The sequence below is a fragment of the Anastrepha ludens genome, chromosome 4, assembly GCF_028408465.1.
Source record: "Anastrepha ludens isolate Willacy chromosome 4, idAnaLude1.1, whole genome shotgun sequence".
Taxonomy (NCBI): Eukaryota; Metazoa; Arthropoda; class Insecta; order Diptera; family Tephritidae; genus Anastrepha; species Anastrepha ludens.
Genome location: NC_071500.1, coordinates 3,405,476 through 3,431,474, shown reverse-complemented (window position 1 = coordinate 3,431,474; position 25,999 = coordinate 3,405,476). Strand labels below are relative to the sequence as shown.

At 37.1% G+C, this 25,999-nt stretch overlaps 2 protein-coding genes across 12 annotated transcripts in view; both read right to left on the bottom strand.

Moving 5' to 3' along the window:
* Window positions 1-393: 393 nt before the first annotated feature.
* Window positions 394-9,929, bottom strand: LOC128861220 (probable G-protein coupled receptor Mth-like 9). 2 transcript variants are annotated; one of them, XM_054099177.1, is made up of 8 exons: window positions 8,821-9,929; window positions 8,391-8,535; window positions 8,137-8,328; window positions 7,829-8,062; window positions 7,600-7,756; window positions 1,253-1,456; window positions 1,091-1,191; window positions 394-892 (listed from the first exon to the last, which is right to left on the bottom strand). In XM_054099177.1, exons 1-8 carry the CDS (start codon window positions 9,352-9,354, stop codon window positions 846-848), a joined length of 1,614 nt encoding a protein of 537 aa, XP_053955152.1. In that variant the 5' UTR covers window positions 9,355-9,929; the 3' UTR covers window positions 394-845. The 2 variants fall into 2 exon arrangements, with proteins under 2 accessions (XP_053955152.1, XP_053955153.1); XM_054099178.1 differs by having other exon boundaries at window positions 409-892; window positions 1,091-1,170; window positions 8,821-9,926.
* Window positions 9,930-11,412: 1,483 nt separating this feature from the next.
* Window positions 11,413-25,999, bottom strand: part of LOC128861481 (G-protein coupled receptor Mth2-like) — a 76,399-nt gene continuing 61,812 nt past the window's right edge. For 8 of the 10 annotated variants that reach the window (XM_054099631.1, XM_054099634.1, XM_054099635.1 and 5 more), the window contains 2 exons: window positions 23,813-24,007; window positions 11,413-13,957 (listed from right to left, as the gene is read on the bottom strand). In XM_054099631.1, coding sequence (XP_053955606.1) covers window positions 13,801-13,957; window positions 23,813-24,007 — 352 coding nt within the window. In that variant the 3' untranslated portion in view covers window positions 11,413-13,800. The other 2 variants (XM_054099640.1, XM_054099641.1) reach the window with 2 other exon arrangements.

Sequence of the window (25,999 nt, the reverse complement as noted above, 5' to 3'; positions counted from 1 at the left end):
TACAAGATTTATAAAAATTATCCTAGTTTTTTAGCCCATTCCATTTTAGTATAAGAAAGTTCAAGTGGTAGTCCCTCGAAAGCTTTTCCAATACAAAAAAAGTTTTCATAAAAATCATTTTAATCCGACGTAAATATTTATCAAATCCAGCGTAAAATGGAAGTCTTCCTCAGTGCTCAAAATGAGTTATATTTCGTATAGCCACCTTACTGCCGTTAGAGTAACCTCACCACTTTAAGAACTACGTACAGACCCAGAATTCATGCAATTTATTTTCTCTAAAACTAGAATTTAGCGCTAACTTTGATGGTTTGGGCAGAAGGCACAGGGCTTGGTTTCGTGTAAATTTAGAAGGGTACCGCTAAAATTGTAGTTTCATAATAGCATTGAGGCTTTTCAAAATTGCCGTATTTGTGCTGAAGAGCAACCCGAAGCTATTCAAAAACAGCCATTACATCCATTGAAAACATCCGAAATTGATTCGAATAACGGTTTCAAAAATAAAAGGCCAAATCCTACTGTGAGCACAGGATCTCTTTACCATGCGTGTTTTGTTTTTTTTTTTGTTAAATTTATTTAACGGCGCAATATTTATGCTTTCTGACTACACAATTTCTTTAGATTTCCTAATAATTATAATACGCCTTAAAAAAAATTAAGCTTCAAATTCCGATACATAATAGCACTGACATTCGAACGCTGTTAGCTGCTGCTACTTTCCGTTAATATCTTCATTCCGATTTTTGTTTGCTTCACACTCTCGCAATAGATTGGCGAAGTATTGCGAAGGTTCTCCTTTAGCGAGTCTTTAACTTCTCACACCTTTTCACGAATGCAACGAAATTTTATTTCAAAGCCATATCTTCCTCTCTAATCTCGTCCTTATAGCCGTCTGCAAGATAAGAAAACCACTCATTTTAAAACAGTGAAATTCACTGCTGCGAATAATTATAGGCCCTAACTAATCTCCTTCCTAAACCAAGGAAGAGCTACTAAGTGTCTAGTACGCACTTTAAGAATTTATTGGACTATAATTATTCGCATACTTATTTATAAAAGAAAACATATTTTAATGGTTTGAAGTTTATACCTTTGAGTTTATCAATCCGAGCTTTCTCCGGGCGGTAAATTTGTGTCAAGTAGATACCGTTCTCAGTTCTGTCATCCGTTCTGTAAGGCAAGTAAAATGTCCTGAATAGGAATTCCTGAAGAAATTTTCGTTTCCGTATATTTTCTTCCACTTTATACTTACACATTTACGTGCCACCAGGCGCGTACCAATGGATTTTTATATAGGAGGAATATTAGTCCGCAAATAGAGAGAGCGAAGACGCAAACTCCAGTTACGAAATCAATAACAAAGTATCGACCATTGAAACGGAATGTCAGATAGACGATGAACTCGCGTAGCCACACACACGAAACGCCAAAAAGATATGCGAAAAATGCATAAAAACTGTAAGAGAAGAATTAAAATAAATTACTAAAAGCTCTCAAATACTTCATGATTCTCATCTATTTCTAGCGTTTAGTAACGGCGTGTCTCTACAATGGATTTTTATTTATGGAAGGTTTAAAAGCAAAGGAAATTCACAAACGAATGTTGAAAGTGTATAAGGACTTTTCGCCTTCAATAAGTACAGTAGAAAGATGGGTTGTTGAATTTAAACTTGGTCGTACAAGCCTTGAAGACAATACACGATCCAAGTCAACGACGTCCAAAAACAGTAACAACACCAGAAGTCGTAGAAAAAATACGAGATATCGTATTAAAAAATCGTCGAATAACTGAAAGAGGTTTGGTAGAATCTCATTGGCAGTGTAAGCAATATTTTGACTGAAGTTTTTGGCGGCCCACACTGGGGATTTTGCGGAAAAAAGTCAAATTTGCAACATACCACCTACGCAATGTTTAATGGTATTTCTAAATTCCAGAATAGAACCAACAATAAAATCAAAAAGAATTACTAAATTCCGACTTACAGTTTTTTTTTTATAGATATGTATGTCAAAAGTATAATTGTTGTATAGTATTGAACTGACTAAGAGAAAACTTCAAAGCCCAAGGTGGTTTTTTTTTCCTTTTGCTTGAGCCGACTTCGAATTTTTTATTTTTCATTTAGGGTACGATATTTTTATATATTTTAGCCGGAAGAACAAAGGCTGTGAAGCATTTGATTATCTATATTATTTATAATTAATTTTACGAAAAAAAAAAAAAATCATATTCCTTCATATTCTTGGATCTGCAAGTTGAGCTACATTTACCTACGGTCAGAAACTAGTATCAACGTGTTCCTTAATAGCGTCTCTTTCAGTTTTAACCAATTGCAGGTGCCACCAGGCGCCACTGATTATTTTTTGCCAATGATAACACAGGGCAACAAAAAAAAAAAAAAATCTGCGGCAATAATTTTGTTAATGGTTTTCATTAGGACTATTAGCATCATTATATACATATATTGAGTATGAAATTACATTTTTTGAATTGACTCTGGTTCTTGAGATAAACGCAAAATTAAAAATTACTAAACAAATTTAAAGTGCCCTCCTACAGTTGCACTAATTTGATTAAACCTAACTACGGTTTCGTTATCTGTTTGCATATTTAGGTACAACACTTTCTGCTGTTAGACTCAGAAGTTATCAGTTAGTGTCATTTTTCAGTTTTAAAGTTGTCTCGAAAATATGAGTTCGTCACGAAAACCTTGTGTTAACGATTGCAACAGTTTTTGTTATATATGTATGTGGCAAATTTTGTTCGCAAAAGCAAAGAAAACAGATCACAGAGTTTGTGAAAACAACCTACCAAGCATACTTTGGGATAAAGTATGTACAAAAGAATAAATATTGGGTGCCCAATATTGTGTGTAAGTCTTGTGTAGAATCTTTGCGATACATGGACCATCTTCTGCTAACTGTAATGACATTGAAATGTTAGAGAATTCTGACAATCAAGCAAGCAACAGTGAAAGCGAGTTCGAAGAAAGTAGTTGTATGAAACAAGGATTTTCGCAAGCACAGCTTAGCGACTTGGTTCGTGATTTAAATTTATCAAATTCTTGCCCTTTCCCTTTTCCCATTTCGTCCACTTTGAACTAGCGCCTGTATACAAATGTACAAATTATCAATAATAAAATGCTTCAAATGCATTTCTACACTTGTTTGCTAAAACCCAAACAAATTTAAATCATGTATCCTGTGCGTAAATATTTGCTGGTTTATATTAATAATAATCTGTGAATCGTAATAATTATACTGTTTACTGAGTTTGTCAATGTAAACAAATATATAATGGAAAGTTTCACCATTTCATACGCGGATTTATGCACGAAGCTTCTGGAATGTGACAACGATAGGAGAAAAGTAAAATTATTTTTGGAACAATCATACATACATTGTCATAAGTGAACATAAAAGTGACCGTATTGTGGATGCAGTGTACAAACGTTTTTACTCTCAATTCAAACGAAGGTGGTTGGATTCTAAGCGCTCAAAATCGCGATTTGAAAGTAAGAACGCAAGTTGGCTTGAAGGAACTTTTAAAATTGACTTAAGTAATGATGAGTGTGAACCTTCTACCAGCTCTAAAACTGGTCGTCCACGAAAATCCTTTGACGAGTGTTGTGATCGTGCTAAGCGATATAAAAGGGATGAAGTACGTGCTATGTTTCCCCAAAAAGTGATTGATTTTGCTTCTACATCTAATATTTCGAAAGCTGATCAGAAAATTTGCCCCAAAAAAACAGTTGGTTTGTTTACAAAGCTAGAACTCACAAAAGAAAAATATGAGTATCTTATGCACTGGTTACAACGTGAAGGATATAACATACTTGTATCTTACAAAGCACTCTCGGAAGAAAAGACTAAAAGTTATCCAGAAGGCATATTTATTACTGAAAGTTCAGCAAGTGTACCCTTACAAAAGCTTTTGGATCACACTACTAAAAGAATTTTAGAGACTAAATCAATAAACGAGATAAGCCAAATTACAAGCGAAAATCTCACGTTATACTCTAAATGGGGTTCTGATGGAGCCTCGGGACAAAGTGAGTATCTCCAAAGTTTTTCAACGGAAGAAGTGTCTGACTCTCATTTATATATGACATCTGTAGTACCACTAAAATTATCACGAAGTGACAACATAAATCAATCAGTGTGGATTAATGATAAAGCTTCCTCCACACAGTATTGTAGAACATTACAGTTTTCATATGTTAAAGAGACTTCTGAAGTTATACGAAACGAAAAGAGAAAAGTAGATGAGGAAATATCGAAGCTCAGAGAAACCGAAGTCACAGTAAATAATCGTGAATTTAAAGTAAAACATCAATTATATTTTTCGATGATCGACGGTAAAACAGCGCAGTTTGTGACAGAAACATTAGCAGCATCTTCTTGTTTTATTTGTGGAGCAACAACCTCAAAAATGAATAAAATTGAAGAAGTTCAATCCAGGCCCGTAAATGAAGAAGCACTGAAATTCGGCATGTCACCTCTCCATGCTCGTATCAAGCTGATGGAGTGTCTTCTGCATGTAGCCTATAATATGGAATTTAAACGAGGACGAGTCGACTCACATACTCGCCCAATAAAAGAAGCCAGAAAACAATTGATAAAACGAGAGCTAAAAGAAAACATTGGGATACAGGTTGATACTGTCAAGCAAGGATCCGGCACAACAAATTCCGGAAACACGTCACGAAGATTCTTTGCCAATCCAACCTTAGTTTCTGAAATAACAGGTTTGGACGAAGATTTAATTAAAAGATTTGCTGTTATTCTTGAAGCCATAACCATACGTGAGCCAGTGAACCCAACAAAATTTGGAGATTTTTGTATGGAGACAGCAAAAAAGTTTGTTACTTTGTATGAATGGTACAATATGCCAACTACTCTCCATAAAATTCTCATACACGGTAAGGATATAATGAAAGATTGTATTTTCCCTGTGGGTATATTGTCTGAAGAGGCTCAGGAATGTCGAAACAAAGACTACAAAAGGTATAGACTCAGACACTCCAGAAAATGCAGCAGAATTGCCACGAATCAAGACATCATGCACCGAATGATGGTGACATCAGACCCGTTGATATCACATTTGACACCTTCTTTCAATAAGAAAAAGCACAGTGATTTAAGCAAGGAAGTAATTGAGCTTTTACAAGAATAAAATTTGCAAAAAAATATGTTTTATATGAATATGTAATGTGTATAATTTGTGTATGTATGACATCATTAAAAATAAATATTTGTTCATTATTTATTCACTTGTCGGCAGTCCATATAAAAATTTTCATATTTTTACAAATAACGCAGTAGTATATATTTCTATATGGAAAAAACATTGATTTTCAACATTTTTTTAAAACAGTTTTTAAACATTGTTTTTTGTAATTTTAAAAAATAATGTTTTTAAACATGTTCTTTTCATACACAAATATATACAACTTCGTTAGTAGTAAAAATGTAAATATTTTTTGGTATGTATACTTTTTTCCGCATCTCAGTACAAAAATCCCCAGTGTGCGGCCGCCGTAGCCGAATGGTTTGGTGCGTGACTACCATTCGGAATTCAGAGAGAACGTAGGTTTGAATCTCGGTGAAACACCAAAACTAAGAAAGAGTTTTTTCTAAAAGCGGTCGCCCTTCGGCAGGCAATAGCTAATCTCCGAGTGTATTTCTGCCATGAAAAAGCTCCTCATAAAAATTTCTGCCGTTCGGGGGCCCCCTGAAACCGCAGGTCGCTCCATTTGTGGAACAACATCAAGACGCACACCACAAATAGGAGGAGGAGCTCAGCCAAACACCCAAAAAGGTTGTACTAGCCAATTATGTATATATATTTGGTTTCAGAAATCTCATTTGGTGCCTCATTCGCTAACAACGAAACAAAAACTCATTCGAATATTGATACTTAAGAAACTCGACACTTACAAAACTCGTATCAGAGAATGACTATCGGAGGCGCATTTTCATAAGTGCCGTCTTCTATAAAGATTCTCCACTCGTAGAAGGTTACTTTAACGTATACAATTCGAATTCACAGATAGCTATTGTTAGGACTATGAATAAGTTCGTGCGGTTTTTTTCGAAATTTGAAACTTTATTGACGTAAAATGGTTACAAATTTAATATTCAAAATATTGTCCATCGCTTACTACTACTTTTTCCCATCTTTCTGGCAATTCACGGATTCCCTTTGTGAAAAATTCGGTCGGTTTTGCCGCAATCCACGAATCGATCCATTTTTTGACTTCATCGTAATTACGGAAGTGCTGGTCAGCCAGGCCATGTTGCATCGATCGGAAGAGATAGTAATCGGATGGCGCAAGGTCTGGACTATACGGCGGGTGGGGTAGGACATCCCATTTGAGCGTTTCTAAGTATGTTTTGACCACTTGTGCAACATGTGGCCGAGCATTGTCATGTTGCAAAATAACTTTGTCGTGTCTATCGGCGTATTGCGGCCGTTTTTCTCGCAGTGCTCGGCTCAAACGCATCAATTGTCGTCGGTAGACATCCCCCGTAATCGTTTCATTCGGTTTCAGTAGCTCATAATACACAACACCCAGCTGGTCCCACCAGATACACAGCATAACCTTCAGGCCATGAATATTCTGCGCCGACGTCGATGTTAAAGCATGGCCAGGGTATCCATACGTTGCCCGACGTTTTGGATTGTCGTAATGGACCCACTTTTCATCGCCAGTCACAATTCGATGCAAAAAACCCTTTCTTTTGTGCCGTTGAAGCAGTTGTTCGCATGCCATAAAACGGCGTTCAACGTCTCTTGGCTTCAATTCATACGGCACCCAATGGCCTACCTTTCGGATCATTCCCATGGCTTTTAAACGTTTGGAAATGGTTGATTGATCAACTCCCAAAGTTTTTGCAACCTCTTCTTGCGTTTGAGCCGGATCTTGATCGAGCAATTCCTCCAATTCGGTATCCATGAACTTTGGCGGCGCACCCTCGCGTTCTTCGTCTTCCAAGCCAAAATCACCACTTTTAAAGCGTGCAAACCACTTCTGGCACGTTCGCTCAGATAGAGCATGCTCACCATAAACTTCCACCAAGATACGATGACTTTCGGCTGCTTTTTTCTTCATATTAAAATAATGAAGAAGAATTCCCCGCAAAAACACATTATTTGGCACGAAATTCGACATTTTCAAGTGTGGTAAAAATATTGTTGTTTACGCTTCAAATAAAAAACTTATACTGACGTTTGTGTCTTACGACAGTAGCTCTCCAATGAATGTTTGGAAATGTGGATCGATGGAATAATAATCAAGTTACGCCATCTGTTGTAAAACCGCACGAACTTATAAATAGACCTATTATATACTAAGGCGAAACTTTACACTTTCCATAGTGAGTAGAAATTTTTATACAGATTCTAAGGCTATCAACTACATTTCCGAAGAAGGTTGACGAAAAAGAAGAGGTTCGGGACATCTATGAACTCCATCTGACATCGCTATGGACCAAACTGGTCTATGCATGACTGCAAGTCAACCAGTTCCGCCTAACCTAACCCCAGCTAAAGACAACGCGCACTCGTTGCTTTTCAAAGGAATTCGAAAGGACACTCACTGCGCTTTTATCAGCTTGATATCGTAGCCGGCTAAATTAATGGTGTCTTCTGGTAAATTCCAAAGGATTAAATATGTTTTCAAGTAGAGCGCCAAGCTGAGCCCCAAACAAATGACTATGGGTATGTAATAGTACAACAATATACCCCATAAACGAACTGCAAATAGAAGAAAAAATCACTAATTGGTATTTTTGCAATTTTAATTTTAAAGTTCAGCAGTTTACTCACCATCAAACCAACAAAAAGCATCTCCTATGCCTGGCTTCAGCTGCTGGTAAATATTAGAGTCCTGTATGAATTTTAGCAAAAACCTCAGAGCCACAGCTAAGGCGAAGGCAACCATGTAGATTAACTTGCGCTTCCAGCTGCTCAAACGGTTCGACTTGAAATTGTACCAGAAATTCCAACTTATGATTGCCAGCAAAAAGAAAGAAAACATGAGGAAGACATAGGCAATGAAGCCTGAAATATGAAAATTTATTTAAAACAACACAAATATTTAGGTATTTAACCGTGAAGTGAAATGAAATTCTTACCAATATTGCGGCAAGCGGTTTCTGAAAGATCCAAGCGAGATCGCAATGCCAGATACATCAGCGCTGAGAGGCCAATGATTTTAGAGGCCAGGTAGAATATAATCGATTCGCCATAACCAAAATTGCGCACCGCCTTTATTGATACCAGGGTCAGCAATATGAATGCATAAATAAGTATCGCCAGAAATAAACCTATGAGAATAGTATGAACGTATGTAGAGAAGGAAATTAAGGAAAAAAGATTAACTGCAGACATATCACATAAATCCAAAGGCGAAAGCCGTGCGCCGAACGTTCGCAGGTAAGTGGCACTAAGCTCCAGACTTTCTTGTGCTCTAATGGGGTGAAACAGTATTCGTCGGTGTTCCAAATACGGCCTAGGCTAGAAAGTGAGCCATTCTGAAAGAGTGTTGCACAGATGAGTAAAAGGCAGCCAATTGAGAGGTACACTATGCACTTAAACTTTATTTTTGCTATGCTTAACAGCCTTTCAAAACGTGGTTTTACTTTTGATCAGTTGAAAATTCAGTTTTTGTGTTGTTTTGAGCTGTGCGTACAAATAAATGACATCATACGGAAATCAAATTGATATCACGTCACTACCATATCGATTGGCATCACTCTGATGTGCATAATTCGTAATGGAAATTAGCAGAGTATCAACTCCCAATTTCAAGTTCTTACCGCAAAGAGGTCCCACTTCCAGAACAGCTCATTGTCTTTATCAACGTACTTTCGGCTACAGCCTGTCTCGTAGCTTATAAGGAACAGGTCACGCACGTTGATCACATTGACGCTGCCATTGGCGGCAGTCACTTCGATATGAGCGCGTTGTGCGCTCCGCTGCTGAGCGCTCAGCGTCGGCGCTTGCGACACACAACTGTGCCTTAACTCGTCGAACACTTGTTCCGGTGGGCAGCAGAACGTGATACAAGGCCGTTGGCGGCAGGCGCAGCCGCGCATATGTAACGGAGCAGTCGACAGAATGCCGTCGACCACTTGAAAATTATAGAGGGCTGTCATGTTTGCCGGTATGAGTAGGCCCTCATATGAATAAGAGCCATCCTTTAATCGGAGACCCTCGGTTATATTGACAGTTTGCGTATAGGCGCAGGGGTATGAGGGACTTACAGCCAGTGTCGGGCGCACACACACAAATAAATGCAGCAAAAACACGGCAAAAAGGTGAAGTAATAATCGAACAGCGGTGGATGTCATAGCGACTAATAACCACGGAAATTTCAATAGACCTATAACGCCAAACACACGCACGCACAATCACGTTAGAAGGAAAGAATTTCAAAAAATATATTGTATTCTCACGTATGCTCATACATAGATGATGTGTGATGTGATAATAGTTATGCGCGGGGAGATTAACTATAGAATTTTTATTTTGCTAATCACTTATTTTATTTTTATCGTCACGGTGACGTCACAATTCCACACACTTATGCACATAGGTATTTTTATAATTTTTTGTTATGTGTTCGCATATTTTATTTGCACATTTTCGTGGGTTATTTTGCACGCGCGTTCTTTGGCACTCGTATTCGCGTTCAACGCCGTACCAGTCAATCTGCTTCGCCCGCCGCACTCAATCGCTCTTCCACCACACAGATATTCGTCAACAGATAGGCACGTCTGAAGCGCTCCAGAAATCAAAATAAACTGGCAGCAGATGCGCTAGCGACAGATCGCTAACGTTCACAAATGCTCCTTCTAATGCCTACACAGTTGAGTAACGCGCACACATACATATATTACCACACGACACGATCGGTAGACACCTTGACCTTCAGCAGCTAGCAAAAATTGGTTAATGAACAGAGATTTGTGTTCTGTGCAAAAGTAGTGAAATTTAAGCAAGAAAAGCTCACCTGCGACACAGCGGAAACTTCAACCAAAAGTTGCGCAAAGCTTCAGAAGTGATTACAGTGGTGGCGAATGGGCAAATGCATATAAATGGGCTAAAATGAATTAAGCCTTTGACGCGATATCGTTGAAGTTTTTTCCAGTGAAGTTGTGTTGAGGTCAGCCTACAGACAAATAGTCGATAGATTTAAGCATTGAAACGTAGTACTGTTCATTTAATTTACTATACAGATCTACAAACAGTGGTACAAATTATCGAATTATCTACCGTTAGCTAGGAGTAAAACAGGATTGTCAGGAAAATACTCTTTTGATTCTCTTAGACCCAGAAAGTCCCGGGTGTTGTGATAAACCTATCGTACGCTTCTAAATGGTTCCATGATGAAAAACACTGAGTTTCCCGTGTTACACAGTGGTACCACAACGGCCCTACATGGTCTAAATGAGTTGGCTACTCTAAGCCGACTGCCACAAACACCCAACCCCAACAAGACATTCCCATAATTATAATTATTAAGAGCCGTATTTTGAGTAAAAATAGTGAAACCTGAAATAATCTGAATTTTCAGAAGTTTCATTTTAAAACAACATCTAAGTGCGTCCTTTGAAATACGTTTTAGTTCTGGTTATGCTTCAATACGTAGGCTGCCCTCATGAAACAAAGTTAGTTTTTAAGGGGACAGATACCTGTAAACGGCCATATTTTCCCTGATTTTCATTAAAATTATTTAAAATGAGAAAGTCAATATTTTTTTTTCAAAATTGGCATACCGTTTATTTATACATTAAAATAATATAAAATTGTTTTTATATTTTAATCATTTAAAATGACGGATGTACACTCAGTTCTTCTAGGAAGGTCGCAGCGGGGCTTCTCAATCGGCGGGCATTATAGCGTCGGCGTCAGTGACCTGAATACCAAAAAGCAAAAATTTGTTTATTTATTCATGTCATAATTTCTATACGATTTAAAAAAAACGAAAAAGAAAATCGCGAAATAAAATGCTTAAAAAAACATGTATTTTGGGGCGAATTTTCCTACTATTTTTGCTTCGATTTTTTCGAAAAATTTTCGAATTGTAAATTCACATAGAATGGAAACCAGTGGTGATTTCTCACGTTTCAACGCTGCTTAGCATCTTGTTGATTACGTTTTCAGTAGTTATGTGACCGGCTGCATTGTCCAGCGCTCGACGTTCTTGTTCCCAACTGGCAGTTAGGTCTACCAAACTTGGGGGCCCATTAAATGATATTTTCCGATTTCAATGTTCCTTTGACGAGGAATTTTGCGGCTATTTTATCGCCTACACTTTGAATAAGGCAAACCTAGCGTGACTTTCAGTTTGTTATATGCATTAGTGATTTTTTTTTAACAGAAACTTAATAAATTAACAGTTACACTTTGCTCTTTGGTGTTTTTATTTACACTTTTATTTAAATGCAAAACAATTAACAATTCATTCTTAATTCTAAAATACATTAATTGTAATTATAGTAGAAATAATAATAAAAAAGTAGTACATAAAAAACGAAAAAAATAAATTATGATTTTTTTTTATAATATGCGTGTATGTACATATGTACTTTTTATATTGTATTAGAACTACAATTTTTCAATGCATACTGAAAATGTTTCAACTGCGAGCAACTTTCATGACTCCGAAGGCGCTGTATGACAATTTTAATTTTTAAATCTACTATCCTATTTTATTTTATTTGTTTTTTTTTGGTCGTCTTCTCTCGCACACACCATCTCACTTAATATGGCCCATATATTTACTCTTTAGCTACGCAGTGCCTCTTGCCGCACTTAATTCAGCACACAAATCATAGTTTATAGCTTTTCTTATTTTAAATGGCCTTCAACTATGTTTTTCAAGATTTGACTTAATAACGTATGAAATCTCCGTATACTCTATGCGCACTCTAAATCCTAATCTTTGTCGTCCCAACTTCCCTATTACTACTAAGGTGAAATGGTTCAAGTACCAGACTGACGCTCCCCAAGTAGCACTAAAGCGCCGTTTTGATAATAAGCCGTTTACTACTAAGAAAATACAAAAAAAAACATTCACTTTCCCACTTGAACCACTCGCGGGTGAACGGGGGTACTACTCTTTTTATTAAATACCCATTTTGTCAAACAAGAGACCAATTTGTCCAAAAAATTCAGAATATATATGTATATATGTATTTATATATGTGCTATAAAAAGTTAATGAATATATGTAAATGTGAAACGCTTGTTTTTGGTGAATTATCCCTCATAAATGCGAAATTTAAGCTCCTGCCCGTACTTGCTTCGCCTCTTGCGTTTCTCCTACTTCACCACTGTAATTTTCGCAAACCCATTCTTGGAATTGCTCTTTTGAGCAGGTAAGGTCCACATAATACTTCTAAAACTTTATTCCGCTGCAAAACTATGCACTGAAAAAAGCTTTTAGCACTGAGATTTTTTATGTTTGAAATAAACCAAATGGTAATACATTCTATTAGTATTAGTGTATGCTTTTTTTTGCAGAGTTAGCAACTTTCTAGAATCGTTATTATTATTAATATTTACAATTGGCAACCTTTAATGAATATTTTAGCTCAGCTCCTTCTCCTTTTTGTGGTGTGACGTCTTGATGTTATTCCATAAATGGAGAGACCTACAGTTTTATGCCACGTTCGATTGGCAGATGGTTTTTTATGCGGATCGTTTTTATGGCAAAAATAACATACACTCCAAGGTTTCCATTTTCGGCCGAGGAGCGACTGCTATTAGAAAAAACTTTTTCTATCATTTGGTGTTTCATGCGCATTTTTTCGGAACTGGGCAATACCGAATGGTAGTCGCGCACCAACCCATTCAGCTACGGCGGCCGCACGAACTTAATTTGTTAAAATAATTTCGTAGGCTTCAAACATTTTTAAGCAAGAAAGTCAAAAGTGCGCAAGGTGCAGGAAGTGGAGTTGACTAGAAACTAACGACTTTAGGATACAATAGCAGGGCAACTGATATTTTCTAGTATAATTCAGTATTTATTCCACACTTAGAACTTCCATGGAATATCTTAAAAATGCTGTGTTAATTCTTAGCTGGGTCAATTCTTAGTTTGACAACTCAGCTTGACAACTTTTGCATTCGAACTCAACTGAATTGCTGGTTGTCATTTGAAAATGTTAAAATGGCAAGTGCCCACGTGAGAATGCGGCACAGAATGAAGACACGGAAATGACAGATGGGAAGACGCGAGTGATGGAAAGTGTACAGGTAGATCTGGCGTAATGCGAAAAAAACTGCAAAATCTATACTTTCATGGCTCTCCAAGGAGCAGGGTGCTAAATCACGCACGTATATATATATATAAGTATGTAGTTTGTATGTGTATGCGCATGTGTGTCTTTTAATGGGCGTTTTTCTTCAAAGTGATCAGCTTATCATCTACACACATAGAATATTACTAAAATCTACTTAACCTAATATAATTACTTAAATACAACGGAAATATGACACTGTCACAAAACTTTTTTCATATGTACTTGAATATGCATCAATGTATGTGGGGGTGCTCTATGCACAATTTCTCAAAACCTGATTCTTTCGTTGCGTTTATTTGATTTGATTTGATTTTGCGGCTGCCAAGGCATCGCTTACAATCCACGTGTTTGAACAGTTTAAGCAAATGCCATCCATTTCAATTGGTCTCAGTTAATCCTTTGCCTTATTCAATATTCCAGGTTTCTGCTGCTACAAGTACGAGTACTCATCTCATCTCGATTCAGTTCACTTGGACTTCACTTTGTTCAGTTTCTCAAACTAGTTGTTCGTTCTGTTGGCACCATTAGCGGCCTCTCAGCAGGACCTGCGGCCGAGAGCGTTAAATTGCCAACGCTGCTGGACGTTGTCTTCGTTGAGTATTGACTCTGACGCTGGTTGCTGCTGTCCCGTGTGGACGAATAGCTTTCGTGAAAAATAAAAGAAAGCACAATTAATATGCGTGGGCAAAAATTAAGAAATATACATTTAGACGATTAACAAGGAGTCATAAGTGTCGTATTGTCGCATGCCCTAAAGTTTTTAATGCTACATAAAAACTACAACCAAATATTTTTTAATTGTGTGAAAACTCATATTTCTTCTTCTTTTAGGCTTAAACGCCGACATACACCAAAACGACACTTACGACCCCCCTTATGAATACCCCAATTGGTGAAAGAAAACGTAAAGCAATAATAAGGAACATAAATTCACAAGCAACGCATGCAACATAAATACGCATTATACCATTAATGACTTTGTGTGCGTGGGTGTATAAGTGACACCCAAATGAGTAGTAAGTGGAATGAACTAAATAATTTATTTTTGCTAATTGATTGCCCACCAACTATTTGAATTTTGTTAGTGACAAAGTAGTCTGGCCTTTTAATAAGTAAATATATGAGCCTACGTATGTACATTAGGATGGCTCAAAAAACATATATATTTCTTCTTTATGATAATAAATAATTAGCTGCTGTAGCGCCGTCTGGTGGGCGCATAGAGCCTTCACAAGTGTTTTAAAATCGCTTCGGTTTTCAGCCCTTGCCTTTAAGTTCGGGTCTGATTTAATCATTAAGACTGCATCTCCATGAACCTCGCGTCGCTTACTTCTGCGCGTACCGCTTGGATTCCAATCGCGGGCCATTCTACTGATTTCAGAAGCAGGTTTCCGTAATGTATGGCCTACCATCTTCATTTGCGCTCTCGGATTTCCAAAATAATCGATTGTTGCTTACCGCACCTGAGGAATTCCAGTTTTGGCACCCAAGTATCTGTCCACCATACACGGCTAGTGACTCTAAGACATCGCTTGACGAATGTTTGAAGTTTCCTGGTGCTTTCCGTTGGCATATTTCGCTCCCATAAATCAAAACCAATTTGCACCGCCGTCTTGCGTAATCTGGCTTCCTAGATATATGTAGGTTAGGTTGAGTGGCTGTCATCCGACACACTTAGGACTCAATAGCTCCATTGTGATACGACTGGAGCTCGTTCCTAGATATAAGAACTCGTTTACTTTTTCTACTGGTTGCTCAGATATGGAGAAGCTTGAATGGTTTAGAAACATTTATTTTTAACTCAGTACTCCTTGCACAGCAAGCCAGTTCATCGAGTTGCTTCTGCATGCTCCCCTAGTTTTCGGACAGCATAGTCTAGATCATTCACATATTCCATATTTTTTTCTTTATACTACCCATAAATGTTTTCTATTGCGAAAAATATTAGACACCATTGAGTTTGCATGAGAAAAAATCTACTTTTCCGCAAAATTTGGTATGAAATATTTACCAATTAGTATTAATTAATCTTTTCACTTTAATTTCGGTGCACAAATGTTCAAAAATAAAACCTTTTATCATTTATTTGAAATAAATATATTTAAAATTTTCTTAAAAGAGCCATCCTAATGTACATACATACGTCCCGTTAGTATGTGTGGAAGACTCAGGCGTGCGAGAGCGTTCGGATTTACCTAAATATCTAAAAATAAAGGAAAATATGAAATATTTCAGTAGGCTATAATTTTCATTCACCATACATCATTTTTTATTAGGGCAAACGTTTAGTGTCTCATAAAAGTATTCGGAAATGTCTTATATTTATGACGCCATATTTATAATACTCTTCTCTATTTAAGCCCTAGGAAGGGGCTTAACCCTGCAGTAGTCGCGCGGTCTACATATGTAATCCACCATTATTATATTAAATTTTAAATTTCTTGAAAATCATGCATCGATTTCATTGCAGATTTTTGCTACTTGTAACTAACAAATAGAGAGTCACTCTCAGTGTTCCGCTGTTAATTGTCGCATGTAGTAGTGTCGCTAGAGGTTCGTGAAATTCATGGTATACGTATGTATGCCGCGCGACCCATTACGTAAGTATTTTAAATTAGGTTTTATGCTAATAGCTAGTTATACTTTGTAAATAAAAGTGGACTTTTGGCATACTTTTTCATTTTACTATTTTGTGGAACTTTTCTGATAATATTTACATATGTATGTATGCTACTCTGCTGAAATGACTTTGGACGAACAACTCTTGGCCTTCAGAGGGCGTTGTTCTTTTCGGCAGTATATTCCAAATAAACCTGCTAAGTATGGACTGAAAGTTTTTGCACTTGTAGATGTTTATTACCCATACACCTATAACTTAGAAATTTACGCCGGCCAACAACCCGAAGGTCCATTTCGGTTAAGCAACGAGAGATTTGATATCGTGATGAGATTGGTGCAACCAATTTTGAATAGACATATCAATATTACTATGGACAATTGGTTTTCCTCTCTGAAAATAGCGAAGCAATGATTTGATAATGGAATTACAATGGTTGCTACCGTTCGAAAAGATAAAAAAGAAGTTCCCCGGGAATTTAGAATAGCTAGAAGCAATCCAATATGCTCCTTAAAATTTGGATTTCACTGTCCTATATACTCTGGTTTCTTATGTACCAAAAGCCAACAAAGTGGTAATAGCCATGTCTACGATGCAGCGATTGATTCTGACACCGGAGATCAACGAAAGCCGGAAATAATAACATACTATAATCGCACTAAAAATGGCGTTGATCTGGTTGACAAGATGTGTTCTCTTTATGACGTATCTAGGAATTCGAGAAGGTGGCCGCTGACTAAGTTCAAAAATCTTGTAAACCTCAGTGCTCTCAACGCATTATGCATTTACACTGCAAACAGTAACTATGAATCTGTCAAAAGGCGTGATTTTCTCATAGACTTAGCCTTGCCTTGGATGAAACCACTGGCTCACCAAAGATTAACACTTACCACGCTACCTAGAACACTGACATTTAAAATAAAAGACTTCTTGGATCTTCCACAAGTTGTAACTCATCAAGGTCCAACGCACAATAACTACGTCGGTCGTTGCTACGATTGTGGAAGGGCCCGTAATAAAAGCACCCGTAAAGTGTGTAACGCTTGCAATAAATTCATTTGCCCTGATCATTCCAGGACTGTATGTTCGTCATGTTTCGAAAACAATTAAAACATCTCAATTATCTTCTGGTTATTTTATATATATTTTATACTTTTGTGAAGTATCTTAATTTTTTGTTAAAAAATGAAGTTTTGGTTTTTATTTATTTTATGTAAGAACAGAAAGTTTATTTATGTTATTTTTGATTAATATTAATAAATTAAACAATAACAAGAATACTTAAATCAAAAGCAATGAAAGAATTAAATATTTATCTTTTGTATTTTTAATTTTAAAATGGATTACATATGTAGACCGCGCGACCAATTACGTCAGTTTCAGGGGCGCGACTACTGTAGGGTTAATATCTGATGGTAGCACGAGTTCTATTACCACTCAAGATCTAAGGAAAAACTCAAGTGCACTTATTGTTTCCTACCACTCTGATACTTAGACTATCCCCATCAGCAGGTCTCAAAAAAGAGGTACCCTGCCAGTCAGGATTGGGAAAATGCCCCAATATCTTATTTCCTGATCGTTTGTCCCTTAAAAAATTTATAACACTGATTTATACACCGTAAATTTATAACTATTTATAATAATTAAAGCAATATTTTTACTTAAAATGAGTTCTTCTCAAAGCAACATTTTTCAAATTCGCTACAGTTCTGACTACAACCCGGATATCGAACGGAACCGTTAGTTCGATACTCTCTGGTAACTCGTTCACTGCCCAACTGCTCAAATGTTTGTTCGAAATTTTCGAGCTGCAGAACATCTTGAGCCGCTAAATAAAAATTGTGAATGTTATTTCTCAAAATTTCCTTAGTTCACCAACGACGTCAGCATTTTGCATAATTCAATTATTAAAGGTTTGCTCACTTGTGGTATCCGAGTTTTGACACTCCTTTATAAAAGGTCGCATTTAAGAAGAGTACAAAAAGTGAAAAAAATTAGGTCCGGTTTGATAAAAATGGTAGCAAAAAAGTATTTATTTACTTAAATGGAAACAAATGGTTTGCCTTAATCCATGAGTTATATTATGCAGCTTTCTCCTTACCAAAGCAAAATATGGTCATTATGAATTATTTCTCAGAAGAACAGATCCATCATAAATTTCGTTGACTAAACACAAACTTTGAACCTAATTACATCTTATTTTCCTGCACTTGGCCTAGTTGACTGTTTTTCTCTTCGTTTAAGCAGTCACTGCTTCAGACTTCACTGCTTCTTTCCTCCGCCTAGCAACGGTTAGCGAGTTAAAGTGATAAGGTGAACCATATTGAGGTCCCCCCAATATAAGCGGTTTAGTGGTGCGCACACTGACCAACGTATCGTAGTCCCTTACCGCAGCCCGTAGAGAACACAAAAATAAGCAAAACTTATCCCATTGAAAATCAAGTTTTTTTGGACCTCTTCCAAGAGTACTGTATATGCATTTATAAAAGACAAAGATTAATTCGAATGCGGAGGGTGGCGCAAAATTAATCATCCCGTCGGAAGATTTATAATTTGTGCAATTGTTCACTGTAATACTCAAAAATAAGAAGATTAATTAGAAAACGCATTATACGAATAACTTCGAATGATTTTTTTTCCTTGTTCACTCCACTCGGGAGCATAGGGCCTCGACAAGACTCAGTCTTGCGTTGGTTTCGTTAATCTCTTTGATTTCTGACAGGGTAGGTGATTAGCCTGCCGCTACCAGTCCTAAGTAGTGGGAATACCCACATGTCGTTGCTTAGGAACAACGCCTTCTTATTGCTTGAAGCGCCATCTGTATGTAACATTTTTATGGCAGAAGGATCACACAGATGGTTGAGGATTTTGCGAAACTGGGTGTGTCTGCGCTATTGCCACGATTGCCCGCTTCCTCTTGCTGGCGCCACTGTCGCAATTTGTAACTGTGCGATATTCTTTACTTCTTCTTCTTTTCTTTTTGCTTTTTTTTACGTGTTTTAGCAGCCACAATGTAAGTAATGCGCTGACTTTTTTTATGCGGAAGTAAGGATTAGAAGGATAAGGTTGTTGGGGTTGAGGAAGGAAATTATTATAATAGGAAAGACTAGGAAAGTGTAAGTTTGGAAAAGTGCGAGGACCGTGCTTTATGTGAGATTCGAACCGACAACCTCTGGGATACCAGGCTAGTGCATTTACGCTAGACTTCCGAGGCCGCCTCGAATGATTACGCTGTGTTAATTCCCCAAAATTCGGCACTTGGTGTGAACTTTCAAACAATTTTAATATATATTTTATTTATCCATTCAATGGCAAGACTTCCTCATATAAATACTTTTATGAGTCACGCATAAGTGCTGATAGAAGTTATTGTAAATTTGTGATGGGCTATGGGTAGGTTAACCACGCAATAGAACTACTTCTTTTCTCATGCAGTGACTCCCCAATTCCCGCAAGCCAGTCATGCAGGGCAGCTACAACATTTGTATTTACCTCTTCGCTAGAATCTCTCATCACCCCGCAGCGTCTGCGACATTTTCACTTTCATTGCGTATTTATTTGCCGTTTGCTTGTAATCGGAGTTTGTTGAGCTGGTGGAGTTTGTGTGGCTTGTACCCGGCGGCCGGCGCTTGAGTAGGCTTTCGAGAAATCAAGCATAAATTACATATACGTTTGGAATATTTACTTAATTCGCTTTTTGGCTGATGACAACGAATAGCGAGTAGCGATAGCGATACGGTTTCTAATGGCGTTTTATACACTGAGTGCTTGTCTACCAGTACTGATTACGTTTACAGTTATAACATTTGTACATATGTATTAGATATATTATTTTTTCTTGTTTAGACAGTTTCTTAGGCCAATTGTGTGAGTAGCCAACTTTGCAGACGGTGAGAAATGCATGGCGGGGTAGAAGTGGCGTGCAACAGGCAGCAGCTAGCAACATTTAGCATTTGTGGAAGCAGCTGGAATGTATTGAATAGCTAACGGCATTTGCAGATGCACCACAGCATTGCTAGTGAGACGCTATGTTGATCACTGCGACCTGCTTGCTGTCGCTCTTTGTATTAGTTACTACACTCATTCTAATGGAGAACATAAAAGAGAAATTTAGAATAGAACAATAAAAATAGTGAGGGAAAAACGGCGCAATCAGAAGATAATGAGGGGGTTGTTAGTAGCTATTTACGCGTATACATACATATGTATGTGTCAGTATATTTGTACATTTGCTATTTCAAAAAAAATTCAATAAATCGCGCTCTAAGACAAAGATTACAAGCCAATGCGGAATATTATTTTTGTTAAGTGACAAAGCAAATTTGTTAAAAAAATGTAATATATAAAATATTTACAATGCTTAAAGGTTATCGCTGGCGCTAGGGGAGAGTGTTTCAATTAACCTGAAATACAAGCTTCGTTAAGAGTTGTCATCACTGGATCAAAAATTGTTTGTACAAGCAACTGTGTGTGTTAATGTATGTGAATGGGCTTATGAATTGTATACCTACAGGTTGATGTGTTTGAAGTTTAATGCGAAATTATTTGTAATCCGCCTGTTAGAATGGCGAAAAGCCTTACATTTCAATTAGCACTAACATCGAAGCAAGCGGATTCCACAAAAAGCTCACTAATATTTATTAAACACAGCGTGCGATCTACTGTAAACACAACTTTTTAGAACCTATTTTTTATTTATGAGTGAGTGAGATCACACGCCGGGTATTAACAGCGCCGAAAATAAGGATACCTCATTTAAGCACCGATGGCGTTTTCGAAAAACAAGCATTGGGCAATCAGCCAATAATGAGGCTATAGTCTGGAGTTCTACAAACTGTAAAGGCTAAGGACCTAAATATAAAATGATTACAAAGTTATGGACACAGTTGAGTGCGTGCCGGAACCACCCGCTCTGAAGTACATAACTTTAAACGCATTTCCTCAGAACAAATTTTCTTTAAACAGCGCGATTGAATACACAGCGTCAATCCAACAGAATGATTTAACTTTTACAATAATATTTAACGAGTTTCCTCTGGTTGACCAGCTCAGGATCACAAGAAGGCATACACAATTTTTCAACAACTAATGAATTCAAATGTTAATAATTTGCCGTTGTTGTTGTCGTAATAGCATAAACTATCCCGGATATAAGTCCGTGCCATTCCAATATCGTCAAAATTCTCATTCAGCATAAAATGTATCTCTATATATTTACTAGGTTGTTCAATAAGTTTTGCGGCTGTCAATTCATTCTTTGTTTACAAGCCATTTAGTATCCACGTGTCACAGTATATTCTACAATGGGAAAATTAAGCAACGTGCAGTAATTGGATTTTTAGTTTTGGAAGGTATAAAATCAAAGAAAATTCATGAACGGATGCTGAAAATGTATAAAGACTTTTCGCCATCAATTAGTTCGGTAGAAAAATGGGTTGCTGAATTTAAACGAGTTCGTACAAGCTTTGAAGACGATTTATGTCAAGGACGACCCAAATTAGCAACAATACCAGAAATCGTTGAAAAAATACAGAATATATTGGAAAATCGTCGAGTGACTGAAAGAGATTTAGTAGAAGCCCTAGACATCTCATTGGGCAGTGTAAGCAATATTTTTACTGAAGTTGGGGGTTTCAGAAAGCTCTATACATAATGGGTGCCGCATTCGCCAACAATGGAACAAAAACACATTCGAATGCGACTTTGTCAGCAACACTTAGAGCATTTTCGAAAGGATAAAGTGGGTTTTGTGCGTCGATTCATACCTATAGATGAGACTTGGGTCTTTCACCATGATCTTAAATCAAAATAAGATACTAAAGAGTGGAGTGACCTGGTCCTTCAGCTCAGAAACGAGTTCGTCACCAGAAATCGGTCAAGAAGGTGTTCGCGTCAGTTTTTTGGATGTGAAAGGAATTTTGTTTGCTTATTACTTGTAAACTGGTAAAAGAATAAATTCTGAATATTATTATAGCCTTTTACACCAGCTGAATGAGGCAATTCGTGAAAAGACCCAGTTTGTAAAACAAAAAAAAAATCTTTTTATAGGGACAATGCATGGTGTCACAAGAGCATTTCGACAGTGGCTAAAATCCATGAATTAATACTCCGTTGGAAACCTTTTGAGAAATATATTAAATCCATGCCCAAAGTCGAAAAGCCAGTCTGGCCAGACCCGGGTGACCAACGGAGGGTCAAAGTTCGAAATGTTAGAGCATCCACCTTAATAACCAGATTTGGCCCCTGGCGACTCCCATCTGTTTCCAGACCTAAAAAATTCATACGTGGAAAGCGTTTTTCATCAAATGATAGGGTCATAACAGCTGAGATTCCAGATTCTCACTTAAAGGATGGAATTCATAAATTAGAATCTGCTTGGAACAAGTGTACTGATGTTCAGGGAGGCTATAGTGAATAATAAAGATGTTATCATCGGAGGGCGACGCAGGTGCGAGGTTTAAAATGTGGGTCCTGTTCGGCGGGGAAATGCCGAGGTTAACGGCCTTAACGTTGCAGCGACTGAAACCGGTGGTTTGCAATAGTCGGAACGGTAGGCGCAATTAACATTAGGGTGGCTAAAAATTTATTAGACTTTAGGGTGTGGCCTAGGCAAAAGATACACCATATATATCAGACCATAAAATTTGTTATCGAACTGCAAAACTTATTGAAGAACCTAGTACAGCTAAATTAAATGAATTTAATTTAATATTTAATAATAAAAAAAATGTTAATTTAATTCAATTTAATTTAATTTTTAATTTTTTTTTTTAATTTTAATTTTATTTTAATTTAAATACCAAAATTTAAATTTCTTAATGTAAATAAAAGACTTGACTAGTTTTTGCAAAAAAAACCTCACCAGAAATTATAGAGGGTTTTATTTACTTCATATACTTTCCTATTTATGTATTCATTCACTTTTCACTGCTACCAATTGCAAAAGGCTGTGCTGCCAACCTAATGACGAAAATCAAATCAAACCAGATTTCTTGCAGGATCACATCGTTGTTGTTGCAATTGCATGGAATATTCCATAATGGTCCCGACTATATACCATGGGAGTACAGCAATTCTACGTTACATAAACTGTGCCCACTACTGGAAGATCTCATACAATTATAAAAAGGCCCAATTAATATATTTTTGCGTTTAATTTGAGGAAAGAATTATATACCTCTAATTTATTTATATAACAAAAATTTTAGTACTTTCCCTCTAATTCCTCCTAATCATTCTAGAAATTGAAAGCGCATAGCATTATTCATGTTAATACTTATATACGTATGTATTTATGTATGTATAATACATATTTCTTCACATAGCCAACAAAAATTTCTCACACGCACACGCACACATTTATGAACACATGCAATAGGAAACGCTTACTAAAAAAATTGAAATTTTGCGCCCAGAGCATCTTCAAAAAGGTTGGAATGCTATGTTGATTCAGAGTTGGGGAACGACTATTTCCCCTCTACACCGTATGAGAGTGATGTAAAACTCTATTATTCGTATTGTTTCTGAGAGGATTGAAAGCGCTTCGTATTACAATTAATTCTCGTATATGCAGTGACACATTTTGAAATCGTTGGCGCATCGAAATGCTGCCGGCGCCAAAAGTCGTCGTTTCGGTCTGGCGGTAACTGCGTATGCGCACAGTACTTTTGTTTCATAGCATTTTCATTACCATTTTGTTTTTGTGTTTTGATTTTTGATTTGTGTCGAGTTTCATGAGATTGGTTTGATGAGCAAATTATGAAGAATTACAAATTTACAGAACAAAACATTAGAAAATTAAATAAACATTGGTCAAAACTTTGTTTGCGACATCACAATTTTTGTAGTTTCACATATAAATTGGATCTGCTGGTAACTTACCGGTTGGTTATTAAATGTTTGACCTTCTTCTTCATTACGAACAACATGAATATAAGGAATCCTTGGATGGCATTGCAAATGTCCGAAATGTAAAAGATCTTTGCCCAGCCTTTGTCGGCGCCCACAAAGTAAGAGAAAATCTCCATAGACCAGGTCACGCCCATGACAATGAATAAGCGTAGAAAGAGTCCGAATCTGTAGAAATGAAATAAAACAATACATTTTTTTACCTTCCTTGTTTCACTACTCTTAGGAGCATTGGGCCAAAAATATGTATATATGAACGTACAAGTATTGGTAATGCAAGAGGAATATGAAATGAGTAATGCTAAGGAAGAAAAAGAACTAAAAGCAGCCAAAATACATTTATTATGTATTTATTTATAACATACGGGGGACGGCTATTAAGTAGCAAGATTTCATTCATATTTACTTATTATCAACTTCAATATAACTCCTTAGAGGAAAGCACTCAGTACTCCTACGCTAAGGACAAATGGCGGGGTAGTAGTATTGAAATTTATAGTGTCAGATAAGCTGCACTGAGAACTCTTACTAACCCACGCTGTTCTTCGAAATGAGTCAGTGAATGTAAGACACAACTGAACAGTGTTGCAAAACACAACAAAGTTTGTCTTATTTGGGTGCCTGGACATTGCGGTATTACAGGGAACGAATTGGCTGACAAACTGGCTAATGGAGGCTCTGCAAGCATACCACTAGGTTATGAACCCTTTCTAGGTATCAATTCTGCATAAATTCACCTATGGATTGACGACTTCATGAGATCTACCCATAGAAGACCTTGGTCTGAGTTGGACTACTGCAGAGTATTCGAGTGCTTTGTGGAAGAAGCAAATAGGAAATTAGCGACCTTTCTTTTAAAACTTAGTAGGAAAGACCTGAGAGTGCTGGTGGGTGTAATCACAGAGAACAATGCCCTATCATTGCACGGGAATCATTGGCGACCCAATATGCCTATCCTGTTGTGAGAATGAGGACACTGCAGAGCATTTTCTTTGTAGCTGCGCGGCGTTTTCTATAAGAGGAATCAGACTTAGGCTGTCGGGTTGCGATGTACTGGATGCGGACAAGGTTCATACTCTCCCCTTCCAGATATCTTAAGATTTATCAATGAATAGAAAAGATTTGTGAAAGAGGGACCGCGACCAATTTGTCCGTCTTACCATCCATACAGTATTTATCCTGTCTCTCTATTCTTTGTACAGTAATCTATCCGAGTGTAGTACAATGGTTTTCCTGACTGAGTGCTTGGACTTGTCTAACCTCTTACAAATCTAATCTATTCTAATCCAGTCAATATAAACTGTGAGGCAAAAGTTCTGCGACTAATTTAAACTTACTCTATTACAACAACTATTAATCCGCTAACAATATTGAAATTTCTTTCCATGATAGTTACTTTTATTCTAAAATTATAAGAAGAATGGACCATTACCATTGTCTTCAATTTTTTGCAGTTTGTACCGAATCCTGCTTATCATCCACTGGCAGACAATTAGCGGCTTCTTTAAAATTTGCTTGGTGCTTCCAATTAATAGTTGCTCGTTTTGGCATTCTAGTAATTCTTATCCATGATACGCTTGATAATTGCCCAGAAAGGTTCTATTGGACGAGTGTCCAACTTAGAGTCAGTATTATGGCTTTAACTCCAAATGATCGAATAACCGACTAACTGGAGTTGAAACACCTTTAGATGAAATGCTGATCCACATCAATACCTGTGGCTCAAAATTAGCTTTACTGGCAAACTTGACATTAACTTCTTCTTTTTCTCAATTTCTGTTCTCTCCAGTGGGGCATAGAACATCTACACAACGCTTCCAACCGTTACGATCTTTCGCGATGACCTTAATTTATTTAAACGATTTTTTTGCAGCCTTCAGTTCCTCTTCGAATGTTCTTTTCCAAATGCACCTGGGGCGTCCTTTTTTCTACTGCCTTGCGGGTCCATTCGAATGCTTGGCTGCATATTTTTGTAGAATTCTTTCGAAGACCCTGGCCATTCATTCATCCATTGCAGTTATAAATTTTTAAACAATTTACCTTAACCGAGGAGTGGGAGTACTGTAAGATCCGCCTTGTGCAGAATTCACAATTCACATTTTTGTTACTTTAGGTCACGTATTAATGTCTGACTTTAGTCTTAAAACTTTTGCAACACAT

Excerpts from the sequence above, each read along its gene's own strand:
- LOC128861220 (XM_054099177.1), bottom strand. The coding sequence starts at position 9,354 with ATGACATCCACCGCTGTTCGATTATTACTTCACCTTTTTGCCGTGTTT. Across the intron at positions 8,329-8,390 it reads CCTTTGGATTTATGTGATAT|GTTTATTTCTGGCGATACTT; the intron begins GTCTGCAGTTAA and ends CTATTCTCATAG. Across the intron at positions 8,063-8,136 it reads AACCGCTTGCCGCAATATTG|GCTTCATTGCCTATGTCTTC; the intron begins GTAAGAATTTCA and ends TTCATATTTCAG.